This window comes from Carcharodon carcharias, chromosome 9 (assembly GCF_017639515.1).
Source record: "Carcharodon carcharias isolate sCarCar2 chromosome 9, sCarCar2.pri, whole genome shotgun sequence".
NCBI lineage: Eukaryota > Metazoa > Chordata > Chondrichthyes > Lamniformes > Lamnidae > Carcharodon > Carcharodon carcharias.
The window spans coordinates 8,141,219-8,164,255 of NC_054475.1; the positions used below are offsets into that span (position 1 = coordinate 8,141,219).

The 23,037-nt window shown below is 45.8% G+C and overlaps 1 protein-coding gene across 1 annotated transcript in view; it reads left to right on the forward strand.

Annotated features, from left to right (window-relative positions):
- The window catches only part of LOC121282543 (transcription factor SOX-13-like), a 192,147-nt gene extending 170,685 nt beyond the window's left edge, over positions 1 to 21,462 (forward strand). Inside the window, exons 12-15 of the mRNA XM_041196277.1 lie at positions 3,567 to 3,660; positions 3,933 to 4,100; positions 13,557 to 13,773; positions 19,538 to 21,462. Of these exons, the coding sequence (XP_041052211.1) occupies positions 3,567 to 3,660; positions 3,933 to 4,100; positions 13,557 to 13,773; positions 19,538 to 19,823 (765 nt within the window). The 3' untranslated portion in view covers positions 19,824 to 21,462. The remainder of the gene's footprint in view (positions 1 to 3,566; positions 3,661 to 3,932; positions 4,101 to 13,556; positions 13,774 to 19,537) is intronic.
- The last annotated feature ends 1,575 nt before the right edge of the window (positions 21,463 to 23,037 follow it).

A 23,037-nucleotide genomic window follows, 5' to 3' on the forward strand; every position in this document is an offset into this window, starting at 1 on the left:
TTCCTCTACCCTTCCCCTCCTAGCCCTCACCTCCCCACCCCACCCTGAGACCCCCAAAACTTACCTGGCTCTTATACTCTGGGAACTGCTTGCAGTCCCTGTCCTGCCCACTGCAGTTTCTGGCGCTGCTGGGACTAGCGCGCTGCTGGCCAATCAGATTGGCTTTCAGCTCTCTTATGTGGGACTCCCTCCCAAGTGAGGGGCTGAAGTCCCGCCTCCAGCCAAGTAATGCTCGTTGGAGCATTAAATGGCTGCAGGGCAGCCAGTATTGGCAGAAACATGTTCACCATTGATGGCTCAGATGGTGGGGAGGGAAGCTCCACCATCTTAAAAACTCTGGTCCAGGTACCCAGATGCAGGTTTCTGTGCAGTTTATTTGTTCTGTGTGTTACTGGCTAACTCCTCCCACCCCAGACCCTTATTCCCCCAGACGCTCAGCCTTTCCTCACACTGGATGCATCATGTTCTCTGACCTCTGGGACTCATTCCCTCTCACCAACAGTGTGGTAACAGCAGGAGAATGAAAACCTCAAATCTTCTGTAGGCAAGGGCCAGTTCAATAAGTTATAGGATAAAAGCGTATTGTTAAGCTACTTTATAGGTGAGAGTGACCTATACACAAGGCAGCATTTGACCAAGTGTGGCATCAAGGAGCCCTAGCAAAACTGGGGTCAATGGGAATCGGGTGGGGGAAACTTTCCACTGTTTGGAGTCATACCTAGCACAAAGGAAGATGGTTGTGGTTTTTGGAGGTCAATTATCTCAGTTCCAGGACATCACTGCAGGATTTCTTCAGTGTCATGTCCCAAGCCCAACCATCTTCAGCTGCTTCATCAATGACCTTCCTTCCATCATAAGGTCAGAAGTGGGGATGTTCGCTGATGATTGCACAATGTTCAGCACCATTCGCAACTCCTCAGATACTGAAGCAGTCCATGTCCAAATGCAGCAAGACCTGGACAATATCCAGGCTTGAGCTGACAAGTGGCAAGTTACATTCGTGCCACACAAGTGTCAGGCAATGACCATCTCCAACAAGAGAGAATCTAACCATTGCCCCTTGATGTTCAATGGCATTATCATCACTGAATCCCCCACTATCAACACCCTGAGGGTTACCATTGAACAGAAACTGAACTGGACTAGCCATATAAATACTGTGGCTACAAGAGCAGGTAGGAATCCTGTGACAAGTAACTCACCTCCTGACTCCCCAAAGCCTGTCCACCATCTACAAGTATAAGTCAGGAGTGTGATGGAATACTCTCCATTTACCTGGATGAGTGCAGCTCCCACAACACTCAAGAAGCTGGACACCATCCAGGCCAAAGCAACCGGTTTGAATGGCACCACATCCACAAACATTCACTCCCTCTACCACTGACAAACAGTGACTGCAGTGTGTACCATCTACAAGATGCACTGCAGAAACTCACCAAGGCTCTGTAGGCAGCACCTTCCAAAACCATGAACACTACCATCTGGAAGGCCAAGGGCAGCAGACACATGTGAACACCGCTACCTGGAAGTTCCCCTCCAAGCCACTCACCATCCTGACTTGAAAATATATCGCCGTTCCTTCACTGTCACTGAGTCAAAATCCTGGAACTCCCTCCCTAACAGCACTGTGGGTGTACCTACACCACATGGACTACATCAGTTGAAGAAAGCAGCTCACCACCACCTTCTCAGGGGGCAGTTAGGGATGGGCAATAAGCCCCGGTCTAGCCAGCAATGCCGACATCCCGTAAATGAATACAAAATAAATAATAAAGAAACTGAACTGAAACTCTTTCAGAATATAGGGATTCAATTTCTATAAGTATATCATATTGTAAAATTTTTCTGTTTAAAAAAAAAATAAATAAATGGTTGAAACAAAGGGAAACTAAGCTAACAGGGAGGCCTGTGTCCTGTTCCCAACCTTAAACCTGAGCAGTACTTTTGCCTGAAGGGATTCTGCTGTGCATTGTGGTGCTGTCGATCTTATTTTTATTGTTTCGTCTGTGTGCGTCACTCTCTTCCTGCCATAATTTCCTGTTAGCTATTCCTTTTTTTTATTCTTTCATGGGATGTGGGTGTCACTGGCAAGGCCAACATTTGCTGCCCATCCCTAATTGCCCTTGAACTTAGTGGCTTGATAGGCCATTTCAAAGGGGCAGTTAAGAGCCAACCACATTGCTGTGGGTCTGGAGTCACATGTAGGCCAGACCTGGTAAGGATGGCAGATTTCCTTCCCTAAAGGACATTAGTGAACCGGATGCATTTTTACGACAATTGGTGACAGTTGTAGTGGTCGCCATCACTGAGGCTAGCTTTAATTCCAGATTTATTAATTGAAATTAAATTCCATCAGCTGCTGTGATGGGATTTGAACCCATTCCCCAGAGCACAAGAACACAAAATAGGAGCTGGAGTAGACTGTATGTCCTGTCGAGCCTGCTCCGCCACTGAATACGATCACGGCTGATCTTGGGCTTCAACTCCATATTCCCCACCTGCTCCCCATGTTCCTTAATTCCCTGAGAGGCCAAAAATCTGTCTATCCCAGGCTTAAATGGATTCAACGATGGAGCTTCCCTACCCCTCTGGAGTAGAGAATTCCAAAGATTCACAGCCCGTGAAGTGAAGTAATTTTCCCATCATCTCAGTCCTAAATGACTGGGCCCTTATCCTGAGGCTGTGCCCCACCGGCTCTTAGATTCCCTACCATCGTAGCGTAGATTCATCTACGCTATCGAGCTCCTTCAGAATTTTGTAGGTTTGGTCTGGGGGCAGCGTTTTCCGGTCGGCGAGCGGGGGCGGGGCACGCCCGCCAACGAGTAAAACGACGCGTGGTGATATCGCTATCCCGACATCACCCCGTGTCAGTTAGATTATCAGTTCAGCCGGCACACAGCCAAGTCAGCTGAGCACCCACCGACCTGTCAATAGCATATTAAGGCCATTAAAATAATTAATGGGCCTGCCCGTCCAACCTTCAGGTTGGCAGACAGGCCAGGAGCCCAGGTGCTCTTCGCATTTATCATGAAACCTCATCCACGGGCGGGTTGAGGTTTCGTGAGGGATTTAAAACGTTTCGGGAAAATTTTTTTAAACAGAAGTAATGGACGTGTCCCAGCTCATGTGTCAGTGTCACATGAGGGGACCCGTCGGGAAATTGTTTTCTTACCTTCAATACATTTTCAAAGCTTCAGCCGCTCTCCGTGAGGCAGCACTTTGCCTCAGGGAGGGTCTGCGCACTCTACCGTGCCTGTGTGTGAAAAAGCGCACAGAGCTGCTCAGGGGAGCTCACTGCACTTCCGGGCTTAATTGGCCCGCCCATATAAAATGGTGACGCACCGCTGACTTGGGGGAGGGGGAGAGGGGCGCCGATCAGGAACGCACCTGCTCGCGCCCGCTCCTGCACAACACCGCGCCCGCCCCCCCACCCACCCCCCCTCCACCCCCACTAAACGGGGGGTAAGTGCTGCCCCCGCCCTCAGATTCACTAGCCCAGTGAAATTACCATCGTCTCCTTAAACCATTGGCTCTAACTCTGCAGCCTTCCTCTCTGTGCCTTTCAGGATTCAAGAATAACAGAGTCGCCACTCGCAAAACAGGAGGACGGGAAAGCAGCAAGTGGGAATGAAGATTTTAATAGCAGCAACGATTCTGAAGGTGCGTAGCGCAATACTGCTTCCCATCGATGGGAATCAGTGAGGCGAGTAGGGGCTGCTGCTTTAATTTGCCGCTAGGTGCAGAGTGCTAAATAAAATGGCTACTCCTGACACTTCACTGATTTTGTACGATGTCCACCCCGTGCTAGTTAGTTTTTCTAGCTGAACGATTACTCCTTACTTTCATCTCCCAGTCCCATGCATGTGTGTTCCGTTCCAGCTGGATAAAATCCCTCTGGTGTTCTGATTCATTCACTTGTTTGTCCGCTTCAGGAAACCTGACCCTCTCGGGGTCGAAAGGCTACGAGTCCAGAGGTGGCAGCAACCACGAGCACATCAAACGACCAATGAATGCATTCATGGTGTGGGCAAAGGACGAACGAAGGAAGATTCTTCAAACTTACCCTGACATGCACAACTCCAGCATCAGCAAGATATTGGGTAAGAGAGAGGGCGGCCTAGGCTCCAGCTGTTCCTGAAAAATTAGGGCGGAGTTTTACCACCCCATCACGGCTAGGGGCGGGGCCGGAAAACGTGGCGAGCCGTCCAGAGGCCCATTGACTTGAGCGGGACTGGAAAATCCCGCCGGCCGGAGGGGGCTGTAATATTCCACCCATAGAGAAGGCATTGGTTCCCCACCGAGGATCCAGTGAGCCTGGAGAACAGGTGTTCTTCAATCCAGGCGCCCTCATCCCATAGAGCGCATCCTGTTGAGGCCCTCGATCATGCAGAACTCACCATAGCCTCTGTAGAGCCTGCAGAGAGCGTATTCACCCTCCAGAAAAGGTGGCGAATTTAAAGAATATGCAGTCGTCTCTGTTGGAATCCAAATCTATATAATACGCTGTCTTCTCCATTGGAACGCTGAATCTGTACAATACAGAACGTTCCTCTGTTTCTTGCGATGACTTATTGGATGCTGCGTCCAGTGACGATCAGCTCAATAAGAAGTATTTAGGCATTTGCTTGTGTTGCTCTAGCCTCCAGGACTTTGGGCCAAGCGCTGGAAAATGGGATTAGTGTCGTTAGGTCTTTGTTGACCGGCGTGGACACGATGGGCTGAATGGCCTCCTTTTGTACTGTAAACGTCTATGAGCCCCTCCGTGAGATACATGGGCATCTTTGCACAAAAGGGTGAGGCTTTAGACAATCCGACAGTGTTAAATCGAGCCTTTTGTTGAAATTGGACACAGATTTTAAAGGTGTTATGTCTTCTGGCTCCCTTAGGTTAGAAGTAATCACACTTTAGACTCAAAATGCTACAAGCTTTATTGAGTGCATTTCTTTCTACCCTCCATGTGGCTGGTAGACTGACGGACTGATAGATTGTTACTCGGCACATGACTGCATTGCGCCAGTGAATATGACGCCCTGGGGTGTGTCCTCACATAACAATTAGTTCCTGGTTCTTTGTGAATAATGGAACAGTCTAACACTAATATAGAAGCAAAATACTGCAAATGCTGCAAGTCTGAAATAAAAACAATAACAACAAAAATGCTGGAAATACGCAGTAGGTCAGACAGCATCTGTGGGGAGAAACAGAAGCGTGAATGACTACCCAGCAACCATCTGAATGCAACATGAAGGGATAAAGGGAAAAAAACACAGACCAAGATGAAGACAGGTTCTAATAACTGTAGACCACCTTCGTTTTGCTCTGGATGTTTGTTTCTTGCTGGGTTAGTCTTGGCTTGTTGCTGTGCCTCATTTTGGACACAACCTTTGTTTCTTTTGGCTGTTGCATCGTGAAATCTTTTGTTATTCAATCTCCCTCCACCCTTTCACAGGCCCTTCCCTTTTGTTTGTCCTGTCCCCTCCTACCCCCACCCACGCCCCCTCCCTACTTCCACTGCCTTTTTAGAAAAAAAACATACATTTTTACTGTTCTTCAGTTCTGCTGAGAGATTATCCATCTGAAGCAGTGACTCTGTTCCTCTCCACGGATGCTGCCTGCACCTGCTGAGCATTCCCGGCACGTCTTATTGTTATTGGACAACGTAGTAATAGGGTTAGTGCAGCCCCTGGTTTACAGCTGATGGGTGTGCCAGGTTCAGCAGTAAGGAGGTTGTTGAAGGTGCAACGCCTTTCACGACCACTGAATGCCTCAAAACACTCTGCAAGCCAGACTCTTGAAGTTTAGTCATTGTTGTAATGTAGAAAGCGTGGCAGTCAACTTACCCACGGCCAAGTCCCTCAAACAGCAATCTGATAATGGCCAGATAAACTGCTTTCTTGGTGATGTTGGTTAAAGATAAATATTGACCAGGACACCAGCGGTAACTCCTCCGCTTTTCAAGATAGTGCCACGGGGTTGCTTGCATCCGCCCGAGACATCAGATGGTGACTTGATATAACGTCTCATCTGAAAGGCAGCACCTCTGACAGTACTGCATTGGAATTGTCAGCCTTGACTTTTGTGCCTAAATCCTGGATTGGGCCTTGAACCCGCAATACTCTGACTCGGAGGCAAGAATGCTAGCAACAGAGCCATCACTGACAGTAAATAAATATAGCACCATGTTGAACGATGAGACCTGCAGGTTTACAAGGACGTCCTTGTGCTCTAGCTGGGTGCAAGGTACACAATCACTCAATGCAATAACTATTTTATCATCAGCATCTAATCCGTGCTATTTGTAATGGGTGTGATCGTTTTTATTCATGACTTTTGCTTTATCGCTGTAGAGAGGTATTGGCGTTACCTTGTTTATCTCTGGGTGTGATGTTTTTGAGGAGACAGCCCTGATCTGCCATGGATACCAAATGTTTCCATTGTCTGACATAAATAGCTCTGTCAATGTGCCGCTGCTATGAAAGGAAGTTTTTTCCTTTGTATGAAAAGCACAAAGCCTTGTATTTGTACAGCTCCTTAATACACCTTTCTATATCATTACAAAGTGGTCCATGAATGATAATTAACTTTGAAGTGCAGTGATTGCTACCGGATAGGCAAATATGGCAGCATTTTATGCAAGCTGCAATTCCACTAAGAGCTGTGACATTCTTTGTTAGTTGCTCGGTCTTTGGTTGTGATGATTGAGGGATATAAGTTTGCAATTGGTCAGTTGAGCGTACGTATATCTGTGGGTAGGTGGTTGCTTTGTGTCCACCTTAGCAGAGTAGGCAGCAGCCTCATCTTAGAGTCTTAGGTTGTGGGTTCATGCCCGACAGACTTGAGCACACCGTTAAGGCTGATTCTGAAAAAGAGTTGAACTGTCCAAGGTGCCGTGTATAAGTTGAGACATTAATCTGAGGCCCATTCAGGTGGACGTTAAAGATCCCACGGCACTATTTGAAGAGAAAGGGAAAATTCTGCCCTAACGTCATCACTCAAGTTGTGTTACCTGGTCATTAATCTCACTGATGTTTATGGGAGCTTGCTGTGCACAAATTGGCTACCGCACATTCCCCTTCATTAAAACACTCACTACACTTCAGAAGTACTTTATTTGCAGTGAAGCACTTGGGACATCCTGCGATTGAGACCCTACGAACATTGAGAGCAACGCTCATAGCAATGCCAAGTTGTTTCCTTGTAGAATGGGTCAGTTTGTAATAGTATATAGTAAAAGGGGATGTGTGGTGTGGTGGGGGAGTCCTTCTACAGTAACTGAGCTGTGTTAAGGCACATCCTGCAATACAGGATGCAATCAACAGGACTTTAAACTAGAAAGTGGGGGGTGGAGGGAAGGGTAAAACTCCAAGAAGTGTGACTAATGGGAAACAAAGCAGCAGGTTAGCATGTGGGGGGGGTGGGGGGGGTGGATTCAACTTCATGGAAAATTATGAAAAAACTGAAAAGAAAGGAGAGCCCAGGAGAGACTATTAAAGTCCCCAGAACACAAAATAGGACAGAGTGTTTGGAAAGGGCTAGGAATCTAACTTCAAGCACATCAGATAAAGGGATGACAATGAGAAAGGGGATGGGAAATACAGGACTGAAGGTGTTGAATCTGAATGCACGCAGTATACGAAGTAAGGTAAATGAGCTTGTGGTGCAGATTGAAATTGGCAGGTATGATGTGGTGGGCATTACGGAGACATGGCTGCAAGGGGATCAGGACTGGGAGCTAAATTGCCAAGGATATACATCCTATCGAAAAGATAGGCAGGTTGGCAGAGTGGGTGGGGTTGCTTTGTTAGTAAGAAATGAAATTAAATCAATAGCAAGAAATGACGTAGGGTCAGATGATGTAGAATCTGTGTGGGCAGATTTGAGGAACCGCAAAGGTATTAACCATAATGGGAGTTATGTACAGGCCTCCGAACAGTAGTCAGGATGTGGGGCACAAGATACACCAGGAGATAGAAAAGGTGTGTAAGAAAGGCAAGGTTACAGTGATCATGGGGGATTTCAATATGCAGGTAGACTGGGAAAATCAGGTTGGTAGTGGAGCCCAAGAAAAGGAATTTGTGGAATGTCTACGAGATGGCTTTTTGGAGCAGCTTGTGGTGGAGCCACTAGGGAACAGGCAATTCTAGATTTAGTGATGTATAATGAGGCAGATTTGATAAGGGAGCTTAAGGTGAAGGAAGCCTTAGGAGGAAGTGACCATAATATGATAGAATTGACCCTGCAATTTGAGAGGAAAAAGCTAGAATCAGATGTAACGGTATTACAGTTAAATAAAGGCAACTACAGAGGCATGAGGGAGGAGCTGGCCAGAATTGACTGGGAGATGAGCCTAGCAGGAAAGACAGTAGAACAGCAATGGCAGGAGTTTCTGGGAGTAATTTGGGAGATGCAGCAAAAATTCATCCCTAGGAAGAAGAAGCATACTAAAGGGAGGAAGAGGCAACCTTGGCTGACAAGGGAAGTCAGGGACAGCATAAAAGCTAAAGAGAAAGCATACAATGCGGAGAAGAGCAGTGGGAAACCAGGGGATTGAGAAGCCTACAAAGACCAACAGAGGACAACTAAAAAAGAAATAAGGAGGGAGAAGATTAAATATGAGGGTAAACTAGCCAGTAATATAAAAGAAGATTGCAAGAGTTTTTTTAGATATATAAAGAGTAAGAGAGAGGCAAAAGTGGACATTGGACCGTTGGAAAATGACACTGGAGAAGTAGTAGTGGGGAACAAAGAAATGGCGGAGGAACTGAATAGGTACTTTGCGTCAGTCTTCACGGTGGAAGACACGAGTGACATCCCCAAAGTTCAAGAGAGTCGGGGGGGCAGAGGTGAGTATGGTGGCCATTACCAAGGAGAAGGTGCTAGGAAAACTGAAAGGACTGAAGGTGGATAAATCACCTGGACCAGATGGATTACACCCCAGAGTTCTGAAGGAGATAGCTGAAGAGATAGTGGAGGCATTAGTGGCGATCTTTCAAGAATCACTCAAGTCAGGGAGGATCCCAGAGGACTGGAAAGTCGCTAATGTAACCCTTTGTTTAAGAAGGGAGTGAGGCAAAAGACGGGAAATTACAGGCCAATTAGCCTGACCTCGGTCGTTGGTAAGATTTTAGAGTCCATTATTAAGGATGAGATTTCAGAATACTTGGAAGTGCATGGTAAAATCGGGCAAAGTCAGTATGGTTTCATCAAGGGGAATTCATGCCTGACAAATCTGTTAGAATTCTTTGAGTAGGTTAGACAAAGGAGAGCCAATGGATGTTATCTACTTGGACATCCAGAAGGCCTTTGACAAGGTGCCGCACAGGAGGCTGCTCAGGAAGATAAGAGCCCATAGTGTTAGAGGCAAGGTACTAGCATGGATAGAAGATTGGCTGTCTGGCAGGAGGCAGAGAGTGGGGATAAGAGGGTCCTTCTCAGGATGGCGGCCGGTGACTAGTGGAGTTCCGCAGGGGTCAGTGTTGGGACCACAACTTCTCACTTTATACATTAATGATCTAGATGAAGGAACTGAGGGCATCCTGGCTAAGTTTGCAGATGATACAAAGATAGGTGGAGGGACAGGTAGTATTGAGGAGGCAGGGAGACTGCAGAAGGATTTGGACAGGTTAGGAGAATGGGCAAAGAAGTGACAGATGGAATACAACGTGGGGAAGTGTGAGGTCATGCACTTTGGTAGGAAGAATAGAGGCATAGGCTATTTTCTAAATGGGGAGAGAATTCAGAAATCTGGAGTGCAAAGGGACTTGGGAGTCCTAGTCCAGGATTCTCTTAAGGTTAACTTGCAGGTTGAGTTGGTAGTTAGGAAGGCAAATGCAATGTTGGCATTTATTTCGAGAGGACTAGAATATAAAAGCAGGGGTGTGCTGCTGAGGCTTTATAAGGCTCTGGTCAGACCACATTTAATATTGTGAGCAATTTTGGGCCCCGTATCTCAGGAAGGATGTGCTGGCCCTGGAGAGTGTCCAGAGGAGGTTCACGAGAACGATCCCAAGAATGAAAGGCTTAACATATGAGGAACGTTTGAGGACTCTGGGTCTATACCCAATGGAGTTTAGAAGGATGAGGGGGGATCTGATTGAAACTTACAGAATACTGAAAGGCCTGGATAGAGTGGATGTGGGGAAGATGTTTCCATTAGTAGGAGAGACTAGGACCCGAGGGCACAGCCTCAGAGTAAAGGGGACAGAAATGAGGAGAAACCTCTTTAGCCAGAGCGTGGTGAATCTATGGAATTCATTGCCACAGAAGGCTGTGGAGGCCAGGCCATTGAGTGTATTTAAGACCGAGATAGATAGGTTTTTGATTGTTAAGGGGATCAAAGGTTACGGGGAGAAGGCGGGAGAATGGGGTTGAGAAACTTATCAGTCATGATTGAATGGCGAAGCAGACTTGATGGGCCGAATGGCCTAATTTCTGCTCCTATGTTTTATGGTCTTATGATGCATGGATATCCTTTACTACCAACCAGCAGAGCCTGTGCAAACAGATAGTGTAAGTTAAAAATGGAACTATGGGCAGGACAAAATGAGATGAGAGATTAGCAGAATTACCGCCTCCTCAAAAGAGTACTTGATAAGTGAAAGGGCTCCCTATGAGTGGAACTATATCGGTGCAAAATTACTAGGGGAGTAAATGAATGTGAAGGATGTTAAAGAGATGAAGCAGAGAGACAAATGTACAATGGAATTCTACTTATACCTGGACTTGGAGGCAATATGTTGAAAGTACTTGCCCATCATTCTCCACATTATTCCTTGTACATCCTCTAGGAGTGTTGATTTTCTGTCGTGTGCATGTCTGTTTCCCCCCCCTTCCAGTAGAAAAGAGGGCAGTGAAACAGAAAATTAATACAATAGTCCAGGAAGCATTACATAGCTGCATTGCCCTGAAAGCAGAATCTATCTGTGCCATAAGAAAACAGGGTGCAGGTTACTCGGACACACCTGGACACTGAAGATTAATAACCTGGGTGCTCTAAGCACGGCTGTCATCCCAAGACCAAGTTATCATTGTTCATTGGGTGCCTTCTGTATTAATGTTGTAATTTACGTGAATAGTTTCAACAGGTGTCTAATCCATTAATATTTGCTTAGGGACTGTATAGTGCACTGGCCACTGCATGTCATAATGCTGCTTCTCAGATCTGGGCTGAAGCCAATTTACTGGTCAGGAGCTCCATGCTATTTAGTTAGCAGACAGATCCAGCCCAGTTCCATTGTGGTTGTGAACCCCACAGCAAACAAACACTTGCAAATTAGAACTAAATTGTCACTCTTACTTGGGCCATAGAAATGTGATACCAAGTCCTATTCTCTCATCACCCCTGTGCTCGTTGACCTACATTGAGTTCTGGCCTGGCATCACTTCGAGTTTAAAATTCTCATCCTTGTACTCAAACCCCAACATGGACTTTCCCCTCCCTACCCCTACAACCTCCTCCAGCCCTACGACCTTCCCTATCTCTGTAACCTCCTCCAGCCCTACAACCCTCCCAAGAGCTCCGTGCTCCTCCAATTCTGACCTCTGGCCCATCTCCAATTTTCTTCACCCAGTAATGTTGGCCGTGGATTTGGCTATCTAGGTGACCAGTGCTAGAATTCCCTCCCTAAGGTTCTCCACCTCCCCTCCATCTCCTCCTTTAAGATACACATTAAAACCTATCTCTTTAAACAAGCTTTTGATCATCTCCCCTAATATATCTCCTCATATAGCTCGGTGTCCAATTTTAGTCCCCGTGGAGCACCTTGGGATGTTTTACTATGCTCAAGGTGCTGCATAAATGTAAGTTGTTGTTGTGGAAATCGGAAATGGGAAAGGCCACAGTAGCTCGTTGTAAGGGGGTAACCCACTGAGACTAAAGGTTAAGGCAGTTTTGTCTGTGCAGTATTGTAGCAGATTTATTCTGAATCTAACTTGTGCTGTCCGTGCCTGGGAGTGCCCAGAGACAGCTGTATGTTTTAGAAATCTAATCAGTATTGTGCCAAACCTGTGTGGGTGTGTGTCGTGTAGCATTTTCCCCTGACTTTTGTTCTGATCAAGCTGCTGGGCTGAGTGTTTAATGGACTGAATCCAAAGAGCTGCTTTTTGCCTGTGCTTATCTGCCGTTTGTAGAATTTTTGAATTAAGTAGAACGTTTCAACAGAAACATGCTCAGGTCTTTGTCTAGATCCCCCATCCCCCACCCCCTTTTTTAGTAGCCATTATCTTTCAGAGATTATCCGACCTATTTCAGATTTAAAATTAATAATTGATTTCGCGTCAATGGCTGTCTGCAGAAGAGAGTTCCAAACTTTTACCACTCTTTGAATGTGGAAGTGTTTCTTAACTTCAGTTTTGAAAGATCTGGCAGGAACCTTTAGACTATGTCCCCTAGTGCTAGACTCCTCAACCAATGGAAATAGTTTCTCGCTCTCTCTACCCAACTGTTTCCTTTGTTATCTTGAAAACCAACCAAATTCCCACATTTGTATAACCTCTCCTCTTAATTTAACCCTTGAAGTCCAGATATTATTTTGGCACAGCACTCCCTCCAGGCCAATAGGTGGAATCTTGTTGAGGCGTTGGGGGCCTTGACGGCTGGCTGGGGATCCAGAGAGAGACCCGCGCTGCCTCTTTTCTGGAAGGCCCACCGAAACACAAGCCAATCAGGGAGTGGGGGATTCCCCTCGAATGAAGACCCCAGGGGGTGGAAGTGTTGCTGACCGAGAACTATTGGCCAATCGGAAGCCGGCAACTCTTGTGCTCAGCAGCACCACAGGGAAGGTAGTGGCTGCTGCTGGAAAAACACCTACTGGAGTTCCAGGATCGCTCAGCAACCCCGGCCACAGATAAGTAATTTGGAGGGGGTGGGGGGTGGAGGTGGGAGGATTCACGGGGTGAGGGTCACAGGGCAAGGAGTGTAAGGTGCTCAGCATAAATAAAAGGTGTGGGTGGAGCACAGGGTGGTGGCTCGCTGCAGGCCCCGATGATTAGTCCCTCCATCAGGCACTTAAGTACCTTCGATCGAAGGGCCCCTACCACCCTGCCCTTAATTGGCCACTTAAGGGCCTCAATTGGCTGTGGGGCGGAAAGGTCAACGATGGGCCTTCCCACCCAAAAATTAATTCTGCCGGAGGTGGGAAGGCAGCAGGTTTCCAGTATGCCCCCATCCTGCCTAATTACATGCCTTGCCCAACTCCAAGTTTGCCACCAGCAAGAGCACAAAGATTCCACCTTCCACCCAATGTGTCTTCCCTAAAGTGTGGTGTCCAGAACTGAACACATTACTCCAGATGTAGTCTAACCAGGGCTTTGTATAGATGTAGTGTAATGTTTACTCAATATATCCAACCTGCTCGCAGTAGATTTAAAATTATTGGAAGTACTTTTGCAGTTCTTGGAAACCTGCTGCCGTCTGGTGCTTTATAAGATCCTGGCAGGGATCTAATTAGTTTCTCCAATTCACTCTCTGGGTGAGTGCAATCTAATAAATGACCATGTCTTGTTTTCAATGACACCAGTGCAGTTTGCTGTTGATGCTGAAGTATCTCTGATTTTAGGATCCCGTTGGAAATCGATGTCAAACGTTGAGAAACAGCCATACTACGAGGAACAGGCAAGGTTGAGTCGACAACATCTGGAGAAGTATCCAGACTACAAGTACAAGCCCCGGCCCAAACGGACCTGCATCGTGGATGGGAAGAGGCTGAGAGTTGGGGAATACAAGGCGTTGATGAAGTACAGGAGGCAGGAGGTGCAGCAGTGCTACCCTGTTGGGTGAGTTTCTCAAGTGACAAACAAAAGCTGTATGGCTCTGAGAGACATTATTCACAAAGTTCGCAGACAGAGGAACAAAGGCTTCACACCTTTTTTTCCCTATTCTGGTCACATCTCATGATTTTTGAACGACGGTGGAAATGAAAATTGGACAAGATATAAAGTGGGCTGCTGATTGGCTGGTGTACGATCACAGAGAGTCAAAATGGCTCCCAATGACTTTTTGCCAAATTACACAGACATCACTTTGCCCCTAAGTGGCTATTATTCATTTGCCTGTCAGCTGGTGGTGCCAACCAGAAGGCATTGCAACTGAATCCAGCCATTGCCCATTAGTCACATGCCCACTTCCAATAGGAGGCATTGATTGTCCGCTGCTTGTTACTGGCCTTGTTGAGATCCGTTAACTTAGTACAGACCAGATTGAGCCATTTGCCCCTTTTAAAGCCCATGGGGGAAGCTATTTACACTTGCTTTGTTGGTGCATCGAGCCCAACAGTTCTCCAGCATTGCCCATGCCTTATTGATTGTCCAGCCACCTGTCGTCAGAAGGGTGTAATAGGGTTTGAGGTTTCCATAACCCTTTACCAAATGCAGTGCATGAAGAGACAATGAGGTTCTTCCGTCCTCCAAGTTAGCATGGATATGCTTTACATAGGATATATGACACAGAAGCAGGCCTCTCGGTGCAACCAGTTCACACCAGTCTTTATGCTCAACTCGAGCCACACTAGGGCAATTGGAGCATTCAAGTGTGGGATCGATAGATTGGTTTTGGGCAAAGTTATTAAGAGATATGGAGGAAAAGCAGGTAAATGGTCTGGAAGCACAGATCAGCCATGATTTAATGAAATGGTTGAGCAGGCCCGAGAGGCTGAATGGCCTCCTCCTGTTCCTCTGTACGTTAACTTAGTAAAGAATGGGGTTTTTCACTCTGAGTATTAACGTCAGTGATCAGATGACTTTAGAAGGCCTCGGGAATGATTTTGCTGGTATGCGGATCCTCTTGCACTGCTCTGAGTGCCTGAGGATGTGCAGCTAGTCGGTGCCAGCTACATTTGCAAAGAACTAATGGCAACCTTATCATCACCACTCTATGGCAATCTTGCGGAAGTCTCGAAGCTAACTCAGAACAACCTGAAGGATGGAAGTGAAGGTCAGGTGGCAGAAAATCTTGAAAGGATTTGTTTCCAATTCCATGGTCCTGATTGAGAACTATTCCCACTGAAATTTCAGTGCATGTTGCTCCATTTGGTTGGAAAATCACTGAATGTACGTGCTAGAGTTTCCAATGTGTGTTTGTGGTTGGGGGATGCTCCATTCACCAAAAGCACAAAGTTGAACTTTACCCCTTGAAATCTTGAAAGTTGTGCAGACAAGTCAGGAGTTCCCACAGTTTGATATTTCCATAATGGACTCCCACTGACTCCGCCAAGGCAAAGAGAGCTTCCTATCAAAGAGCTACTGTCTCCCTGCTCTTGCATGTTGGCTACAAGTACAATGCTTTGCCCCTTCCAATAGTAAGAGACTTGTTCATATCAGATTGGCGTTCAACACAGTTTGGCCATGGAATAGTGGGAGGCTCATACCCACTAATGTATTATTGGAACCTCTCTTGCAATTACAAGAATGCCACAATGGGGTTCTTCTGAAATGACCACCGCAGGACATCTCAAATCGCTTTACAGACACCCTCGAGACATAATCACTGTTGCAATGTAAGAAACATGGCTGCCAATTGGCAGACAGTAATGTCCCATAAAATGCAATGTGATCATGACCAGATAATCTGTTGTAGTTAATTGAGGGATAAATATTGGCCAAGACATGAGGGAGAACTCGCATGCTCTTCTTACTACATTCCAGTAAGGGAAAGATTCCAACCATCTGTGGTTAACTAAAAAAGTTGAAGATAGTATTAGACTTAAAGAAAAAGCATATAATTGCACAAAGATGGGTATCAGGTCAGAAGATTGGACAAAATTTAAAAAACAGCAATGAAAGACAAAAAGATAAATAAAGAGGGAAAAATTAGAGTACAAGAGAAAGCTTGCTAGAAATAAAGACAGTCAGTATGAGTTTCTATAGATATTTAAAAAAGAAAACAGTTAACAAAGTGAGAGGTGGTCCTATAGAAAGTGAGTCAGGGTGATTAATAATAGAAAATAGGGAAAGGGCAGATGAATTGAACCGGTATTTTGCATCGGTCTCCACTATAGAGGATACAAGTAACATCCCAGAAATAGCTGTAAATCAGGAAATGGAAGGGAGGGAGGAACTCAAGAAAATCACTATCACCAGGCAAGTGGTACTGAGTAAATTGTTGGAGCTGTGGGCTGACAAGTCCTCAGGTCCTGATGGACTTCATCCTGGGGTCTTAAAAGAAGTGGCTAGTGAGATAGTTGATGCATTGGTTTTAATTTTCCAAAATTCCCTAGATTCAGGGAAGATTCCATTAGATTGGAAAACCGCGAATGTAACTCCCCTATTTAAAAAGGGAGGGAGACAAAAATCCAGAAGCTACAGGCCAGTTAGCTTAACATCTGTCATAGGGAAAATGTTAGAAGCTATTATTAAAGACATTATAGCAGGGCACTTAGAAATTCAAGGTAACCAGGCAGAGCCAACATGGTTTTGTGAAAGGGATACCATGTTTAACCAATTTATTGGAGTTCTTTGAAGAAGTAACATGTGCTGTGGATAAATGGGAACCAGTGGATGTGCTGCACTTAGTTTTCCAGAAGGCGTTTGATAAGGTGCCACATTGTGGTCATTGTGGAAAATAAAAGCTCAAGTAGGGGGTAACATGTTGGTATGGATAGAAGGTTGGCTCACTAACAGGGAACAGAGTAGGCATAAATGGGTCATTTTCTGGTTGGCAAATTGTAAGGATCGGTGATCAATGCTGGGGCCTCAACCTTTTACAATTTATATAAATGCCTTGGAAGGTATGGGTGCTAAATTTGCTGATGACACAAAGAAGGAAAGTAAGTTGTGAAGAGAACATAAGGAGGCTACAAAGGGATATAGATAGGTTAAGAGAGTGGGCAAAGCTCTGGCAAATGGAGTATAAGGTGGGAAAATACGAAATTGTCCATTTTGGCAGTAAGAATAAAAAAGAAGCATATCAAAATGATGAGAGCTTGCAGAGCTCCGAGGTGCAGAGAGATCTGGGTGTTCTAGTACATGAATCGCAGAAGGTTAGTATGCAGGTAAAGCAAGCAGTTAGAAAAGCTGATAGAATGTGACTAATTGCGAGGGGAATTGAATGTAAAAGTAAAGAGGTTATGCTTCAGTTGTGCAGGGGCACTGGTGAGACCGCAGCAGGAGTACTGTGTACAATATTGTTCTCCTGGTTTAAAGAAGGATGTAAATGTGTTGGAAGCAGTTCAGAGGTTTACTAGACACGTACCTGGAAAGGATGGGTTGTCTTATGAAGAAACGTTGGACACCATAGGCTTGTATCCGCTGGAGCTTAGAAGAGCGAGGTGACTTGATTGAAACATATAGGTCTGAATTTTGTGCTCGTTGGGCACATGGGATCGGCAGGCCTGGGAACAGACGGGAAATGGTCCCTTGACTGCGATCGGCCCCCGCCGACCGACATTTCACACTCGCAGGCCAAGCTTTCACTGAGCTCCCTGAAGGCAGACAGTTTCCTCAGGAAGCTACAGACCTCCAAATAATAGAAGAAATCGCAAAAATGTTGCAAAAAATGTCCAAGCAGCTCAATCAAGCACCCGAAAGCGTACCTCATTTTTAAAAAAAAAAGTCCCCAAATATTTATTTTATTCTAAATCCTGACAGATTTCATTCTGCCCTCGAATGAAGTTTCATCAAAAAAAATCTGGCCAATTGGCCCATGCACCAGCCGTAAGGTTGGACAGGTCATGAAAACTGGCTTACAATTGGGCTGTTAATGATAATAATTGCCTGCCTAATTGTCGGCAGGCACTCTTCTGAGTTTTGCAGTGCCCACCGAGCGAAATGTCACAATGGTGTGCGCTGACGTTGGGATGCTCACCCGACATCATTTCGCACGATTTTATGCCCATTCAGGTTGGGCACACGCCCACCCATGGGATGTAAAATTCTGGCCATGAGATCCTGAGGGCTCTTGGCAGGGTGGATGCGGAAGGGACCTTTCCTCTGGTGGGAGAATCTAGACCTAGGGGTCACTCTTTAAAAATCGAGGGGTCACTCATTTAAGACAGAGATGACAACTCTCTGAGGGTCGTGAGTCTTTGGAACTCTCTTCCTCAAAAGGAGGTGGAAACAGAGTCTGACTTTTTAAGGCAGAGGTGGATGGATAGACAGATGGATAGACAGATTCTGGATAAGCAAGGGGCGAAAGGTTATTGGGGGTGGACAGGAATTTGGAGGTGAGGTTACAGTCAGATCAGCCATGATCTTATTGAATGGCAGAGCAGGCTCGAAGGCCTATTCCTGCCCCTAATTTGTTTCTTCATATGTTGTTCAGAATAGTGCCATGGATTCTGTCATGACCGGAATGGAAGGAATGCACAGTTTATCTAGTCCCACTACTCCACAGATCGCACCATTACTTTAAATGTTTAATTCACTTACGAAAATGGCCAATTATTTACCTTTGCTACTGTTAGACCCAGAATAAAAGAGACTTTAACCAGGCTTCTTTCAGTAAACTCAGAATGATTGGTTTATTATAAAATGGAACTTCTTTTCTTGAGACAAGTGGCAAGAACTGGTTCACACAAAATTTGTAATCTGCAAGTGTAACTATCTGTCCCTTTTAACATTCCCCAGTAAGCACAGGATAAACAAATAGGGTCCCTGCAGAGATGGGTTAAAGAAAAAATCTTTATATAAAAGATAAAGTTCATAGGTTTTGATGCTGTTGATCTGGTTCTCCCTCATGTGAGGATGGGTCACTAGTTCCAGTAGATGTCTGGAGTTTCTCACCAAATGAGCTTCAGCGTGGAGAAAAATGAAGCCTGATCAATCCTTCTCGTCTCAGCCTCTCAGGTTTCCAAATACAGACAAGTTCCCCTCAGATGCGGATTCCTAGCTGGATAGTGACACCACACTGAAGGCAAGGAGCATGTTAGCTGGACAGCTTTTCTCCTCTTCAGTTCATTCCCAGCTGAGTTCAAAACACCAAGTGCAAAACATAAAGCTCCTCCGTCAGGTGATTTCCAGTGAATCACCAGGCCTTTGCCTTTAAAACAGTTTTTTTCCCCATTATTTGAAGTGATTGCAGTTCAAATAAACAAATAGCTCTCCTCCACAATTGCTGGTCACTTAGCTGACATCATGTGATTTCTTGGAAAAGGCAGGCTCACTCCCCAGTCCAAGATGAACTTACAACCATCTTTTTTTTAAAAAAAATTCAGGTCAGCCCCCAAGTGTCCAAATAATGCAATCACCTTGCGAGTTGTAAAAGAAAATATAGTTCTTGTAGATATGGTTCTAATAATTCTTTCATGTCCCAACTGAGAGGGCCCTCCGTTTAAGGTCTCAAGTGAAAGATGGCACCTCTGGCAGTGCCGCACTCCTTCGATACTGCACTGGAGTCTCAGCCTAGATTTTGTATTCAAACCCCTGGAGTGAAATCTTCTGACTCAGAGGCATACGTACTACCTGCTGGCTAGTACAGTGTGGTGAGACTAGAAGTCCCTTTCAAATTTGGGGCATGAAAACAACCATTCTATTTGTGTTGCTCATTGATTAATCTTGGTGTATGTACATGAAGAATTTATAATGCTCTGTTGCTTCCCCCATGCAGGCAACAGGACCAAGTTCACTTGCACCCATCAGAAGTGATGTATCCCGGACAGATTGGGATGACTTCCATTCCTGTACAGCCAGCAGTGTCGGAACACTATCGATCCTGCAGTCCTGATCCCAACATGCCGGTAATCCTCAACACACGGAGTCTCAAACTGGAACAGACAGATATGAAGGAAATGCACCTGAATGATGCTAACAGTGAAATATATGAGTATGGTGAAGAGGATGACTCCGATGTGGAATACCGCAGCGATGGTGAACTGGTGGTCCTCGCGGACTAGCATCCCCTTGTGACTTTGTCAGCAAAGGTTACAGAATTGAACCTTTCAAGCACAGATGGGCCAACATATGTCCTGTCGTACCCTGGCCAATCATTCAAGCAGAGCTACTGGGGAAGATCTCACTTTGCAGGTTTTTGGAGCACATTGGGAGGGTGGGATTGGGGGTTAGACAACCATCCTCTACCTCATCCTAAATGTGCCTATTTCATGGACCAGTTGATGAGATTACCTGGGTGCAAGGTAGAGACAGGTGAGCCTGTGCTGGACTGGGCTAACGAAACTAGTGTCAGCACCTATAGGTGACACTGAATTTCAGTAACTTCACATGTACCTGTCCACCAGGGACTACTATGGTCCTTATTCATTACAGGTCATAGCTCCGTTGTCACCAGTTACATTTCGGCAGGGTGTGGGTGAAAGAATACACACTGCCCAATTGTTTGCGGGTTTTCCATCAGCACTGACTCTGATTCCATTCCTTTATCGTAGAATCATACAGCATATATGGAGGCCATTCGGTCCATTAGGCCTATGCCAGCTCTTCTGCAGAGCTATCCAATTAGTCCCACTGTCCCATTCTTTCCCCACAGCCAGGCAATTTATTCCTTGTCAAGTATGTATCAAGTTGCCTTTTGAAAATTACAGTTGAATTTGTTTCCACCACTCTCTCATTCAACACATTCCAGATCATCATAACTCAGTGTTTTTTAAAAATTCTCCCTTCTGGTTCTCCTGCCAAATTCTTATATCTGTGTCCTCTGTTTCCCAACCCTCCATCAGTAGAAACACATCTTCCTTAATTGTTCCATCAAAATCCTGAAAGGCTGAATCCTTTAAGAAGCTTCTCTTAGCGTGTATGCTATCAAACCCATTGCCATCTAATCCTAATCCTCTTGGTGCAAGATTAGTGGCAATTTCTGCATGGAGGAATTGCTTGAAAGTCACTGTGAGCCATAAGGGGAGAGTTCCCAAGTGTAGATCATTTTCCTGACTTCTTGGGCATGGCACAGAATAATAAAGCAATGAGAGATAGTAGATCTCCAGAATAAGGCTTGGGACATTGTTTCTCATGCCTTTCTGCCTGTCACAAGCTACACTGGGGAAGAGATGCTTGTGAAAGGACTGTACTGTGCTGAAGGGTAGGAGTTCAGCAGTGGTTTAGATGACATAAATTGGGGTGGGGGCAGGCGTCATCTGTTGAGCACCCGACTGCCCCACGTCTCGAGAAATTTGTCAAATTCCATCCTTATATCATGGGAATTGCACTTATTGGGGAGAATTCCACCGTTCACCTTGTTGGCTGTGAGAGAGGGATCTCATTGCCTGAAGTGACTGCTAATGAAACCCAATTTGGGTATTGGGATCTGAATATTCATGGCTTCTTAACTCAGTAGTCACCCAAAGTCAACGTTTCTAATATGGGTTGTTGTAAAATTCATCTGCTGCTGGCCCTTTTCATTTGCCCCAACCTAAGTAAGACAACGGAAGACATAACTCACTTTTTCCTGCTACGTAGACACACGTGCGTAGATACACACCACCCCCCCCCCACACACACACACACACACACACACCGCTCCCCCCACACACGCACACCCCCCCACACACACACACCGCCCCCCACACACACCCCCCCCCACACACACACACACACACCACTCCCCCCACACACACACATACACCCCCACACACACACACCCCCCCCCCCACACACCCCCCCCCCCCCACACACACACACACACACACCGCTCCCCCCACACACACACACATCTATCAAGCATATCCTCACACTCATGATGGCTGGAGCATCATGATTAGAAACCTCCTTAAGCCTTCCCCACTCACCCCCACTGCTCCACCATAATCACCATCTTCCCACGAAGCTTGCAATCCAAGGAACAGTCCACCTTTGCAATTGTGGAGTGTACGGGCCAATGTTGGTTAGTTGATAGCTTGCTCCCTGCCCGAAAGGAGAATGGCCCTGGGGTGTGGCTGTCTGCTCTGTTGGCCACTATACACGAGAGACAGGTTGGCCTGACTGGGAAAGGTTTTAGCTGCGTTGCCGGACATGATGACTTTTCTCAAAAACTTCTTTTCCCTCAGGTACTCAGTAGTATGTTTTGAAATAGATGTCAATATTTGTATAAAGGAAAAAAAAAATCGCATTACAATCTGTTTACTGAGTGTGTGCGTGTGTGTGTTTTAATAGCAAGGATTTTCTTGTTTCTTATTCTCACTAAGGTCCAGCTGACATCAGCTGAGAAATGGCTGGTGACATGTTCCAGGACTTTAAGTTATTTTATTTGCAAGACCTGCTTTCCTTTTCAGCCTTGAGTTTTTATTTTGGATTGGAGTCCAAGGAAGTTTGGTAAGCTGGGCAATTCTCCCAATCATTTGAACATCCTGAAGGTTTGAACAGACCCTCTTAAATGAGTGGAAATCAGGCAGAGAGCAGGATGGGTGGCTACAATTACAGAGGACGCTTAGAGCTCCCGACACTCTGGCAGTGAAAGTCTCAGAGCCCCACCTGCATACAGGTGAAAGGGGGAAGTGACAGCAGGGAAAATTGACCATTTTTTCTTGAAGAAAGGTCTCAACGCAAAGGTGGGGACAGTTTCTGAAATGGCACCATCCTATAAAATGTACCTAATGTAATTGACAAGTGTCTGGAAACACCCTGAATTCACCTTTAATGAAAGAAATGAGCTCCCAAGGCATTGGGAAGACCCCTCGCAAGCTGGTCACCCTTCCACTGTATATTTAAGCACCTGCTGCTGAAGCTGCATAATGTCATTAATGTGCCTATATTTTAACATTAGCCATAACCTGTCCCTTGAAAAAGGATTTTTCTATAGTTTGGGTCATTTTCTCCCATCTTTATTTTGTCCAAATTATATTTTTCGTTGTTTTTTTGGTTGGTGATGTCTTCGCGATAATTGTGGATAAAACAGTCACAGAGCGGGAAACAGGATCTCGGAGTTAGAAATACAGCTCTTCAAGATGCCTAGGAGTGTTACCAGAGCAATGTAACCTTTCTATTGTGTCATGTCTCTCTCTTTCTCTCCTTCCCGTTTCTCTCTCTCTCATCTCTTTATCTCCCCATCCTTCTCTCTCCATTTCCCTCTGTCTCGCTTCCTATCTTCCTCCTTCTCACCATCTCTCTCCCCCTCCCCATTTCCCTCTCCCTTTTCCTCTCTTTCTTCCCCTTCTCCCC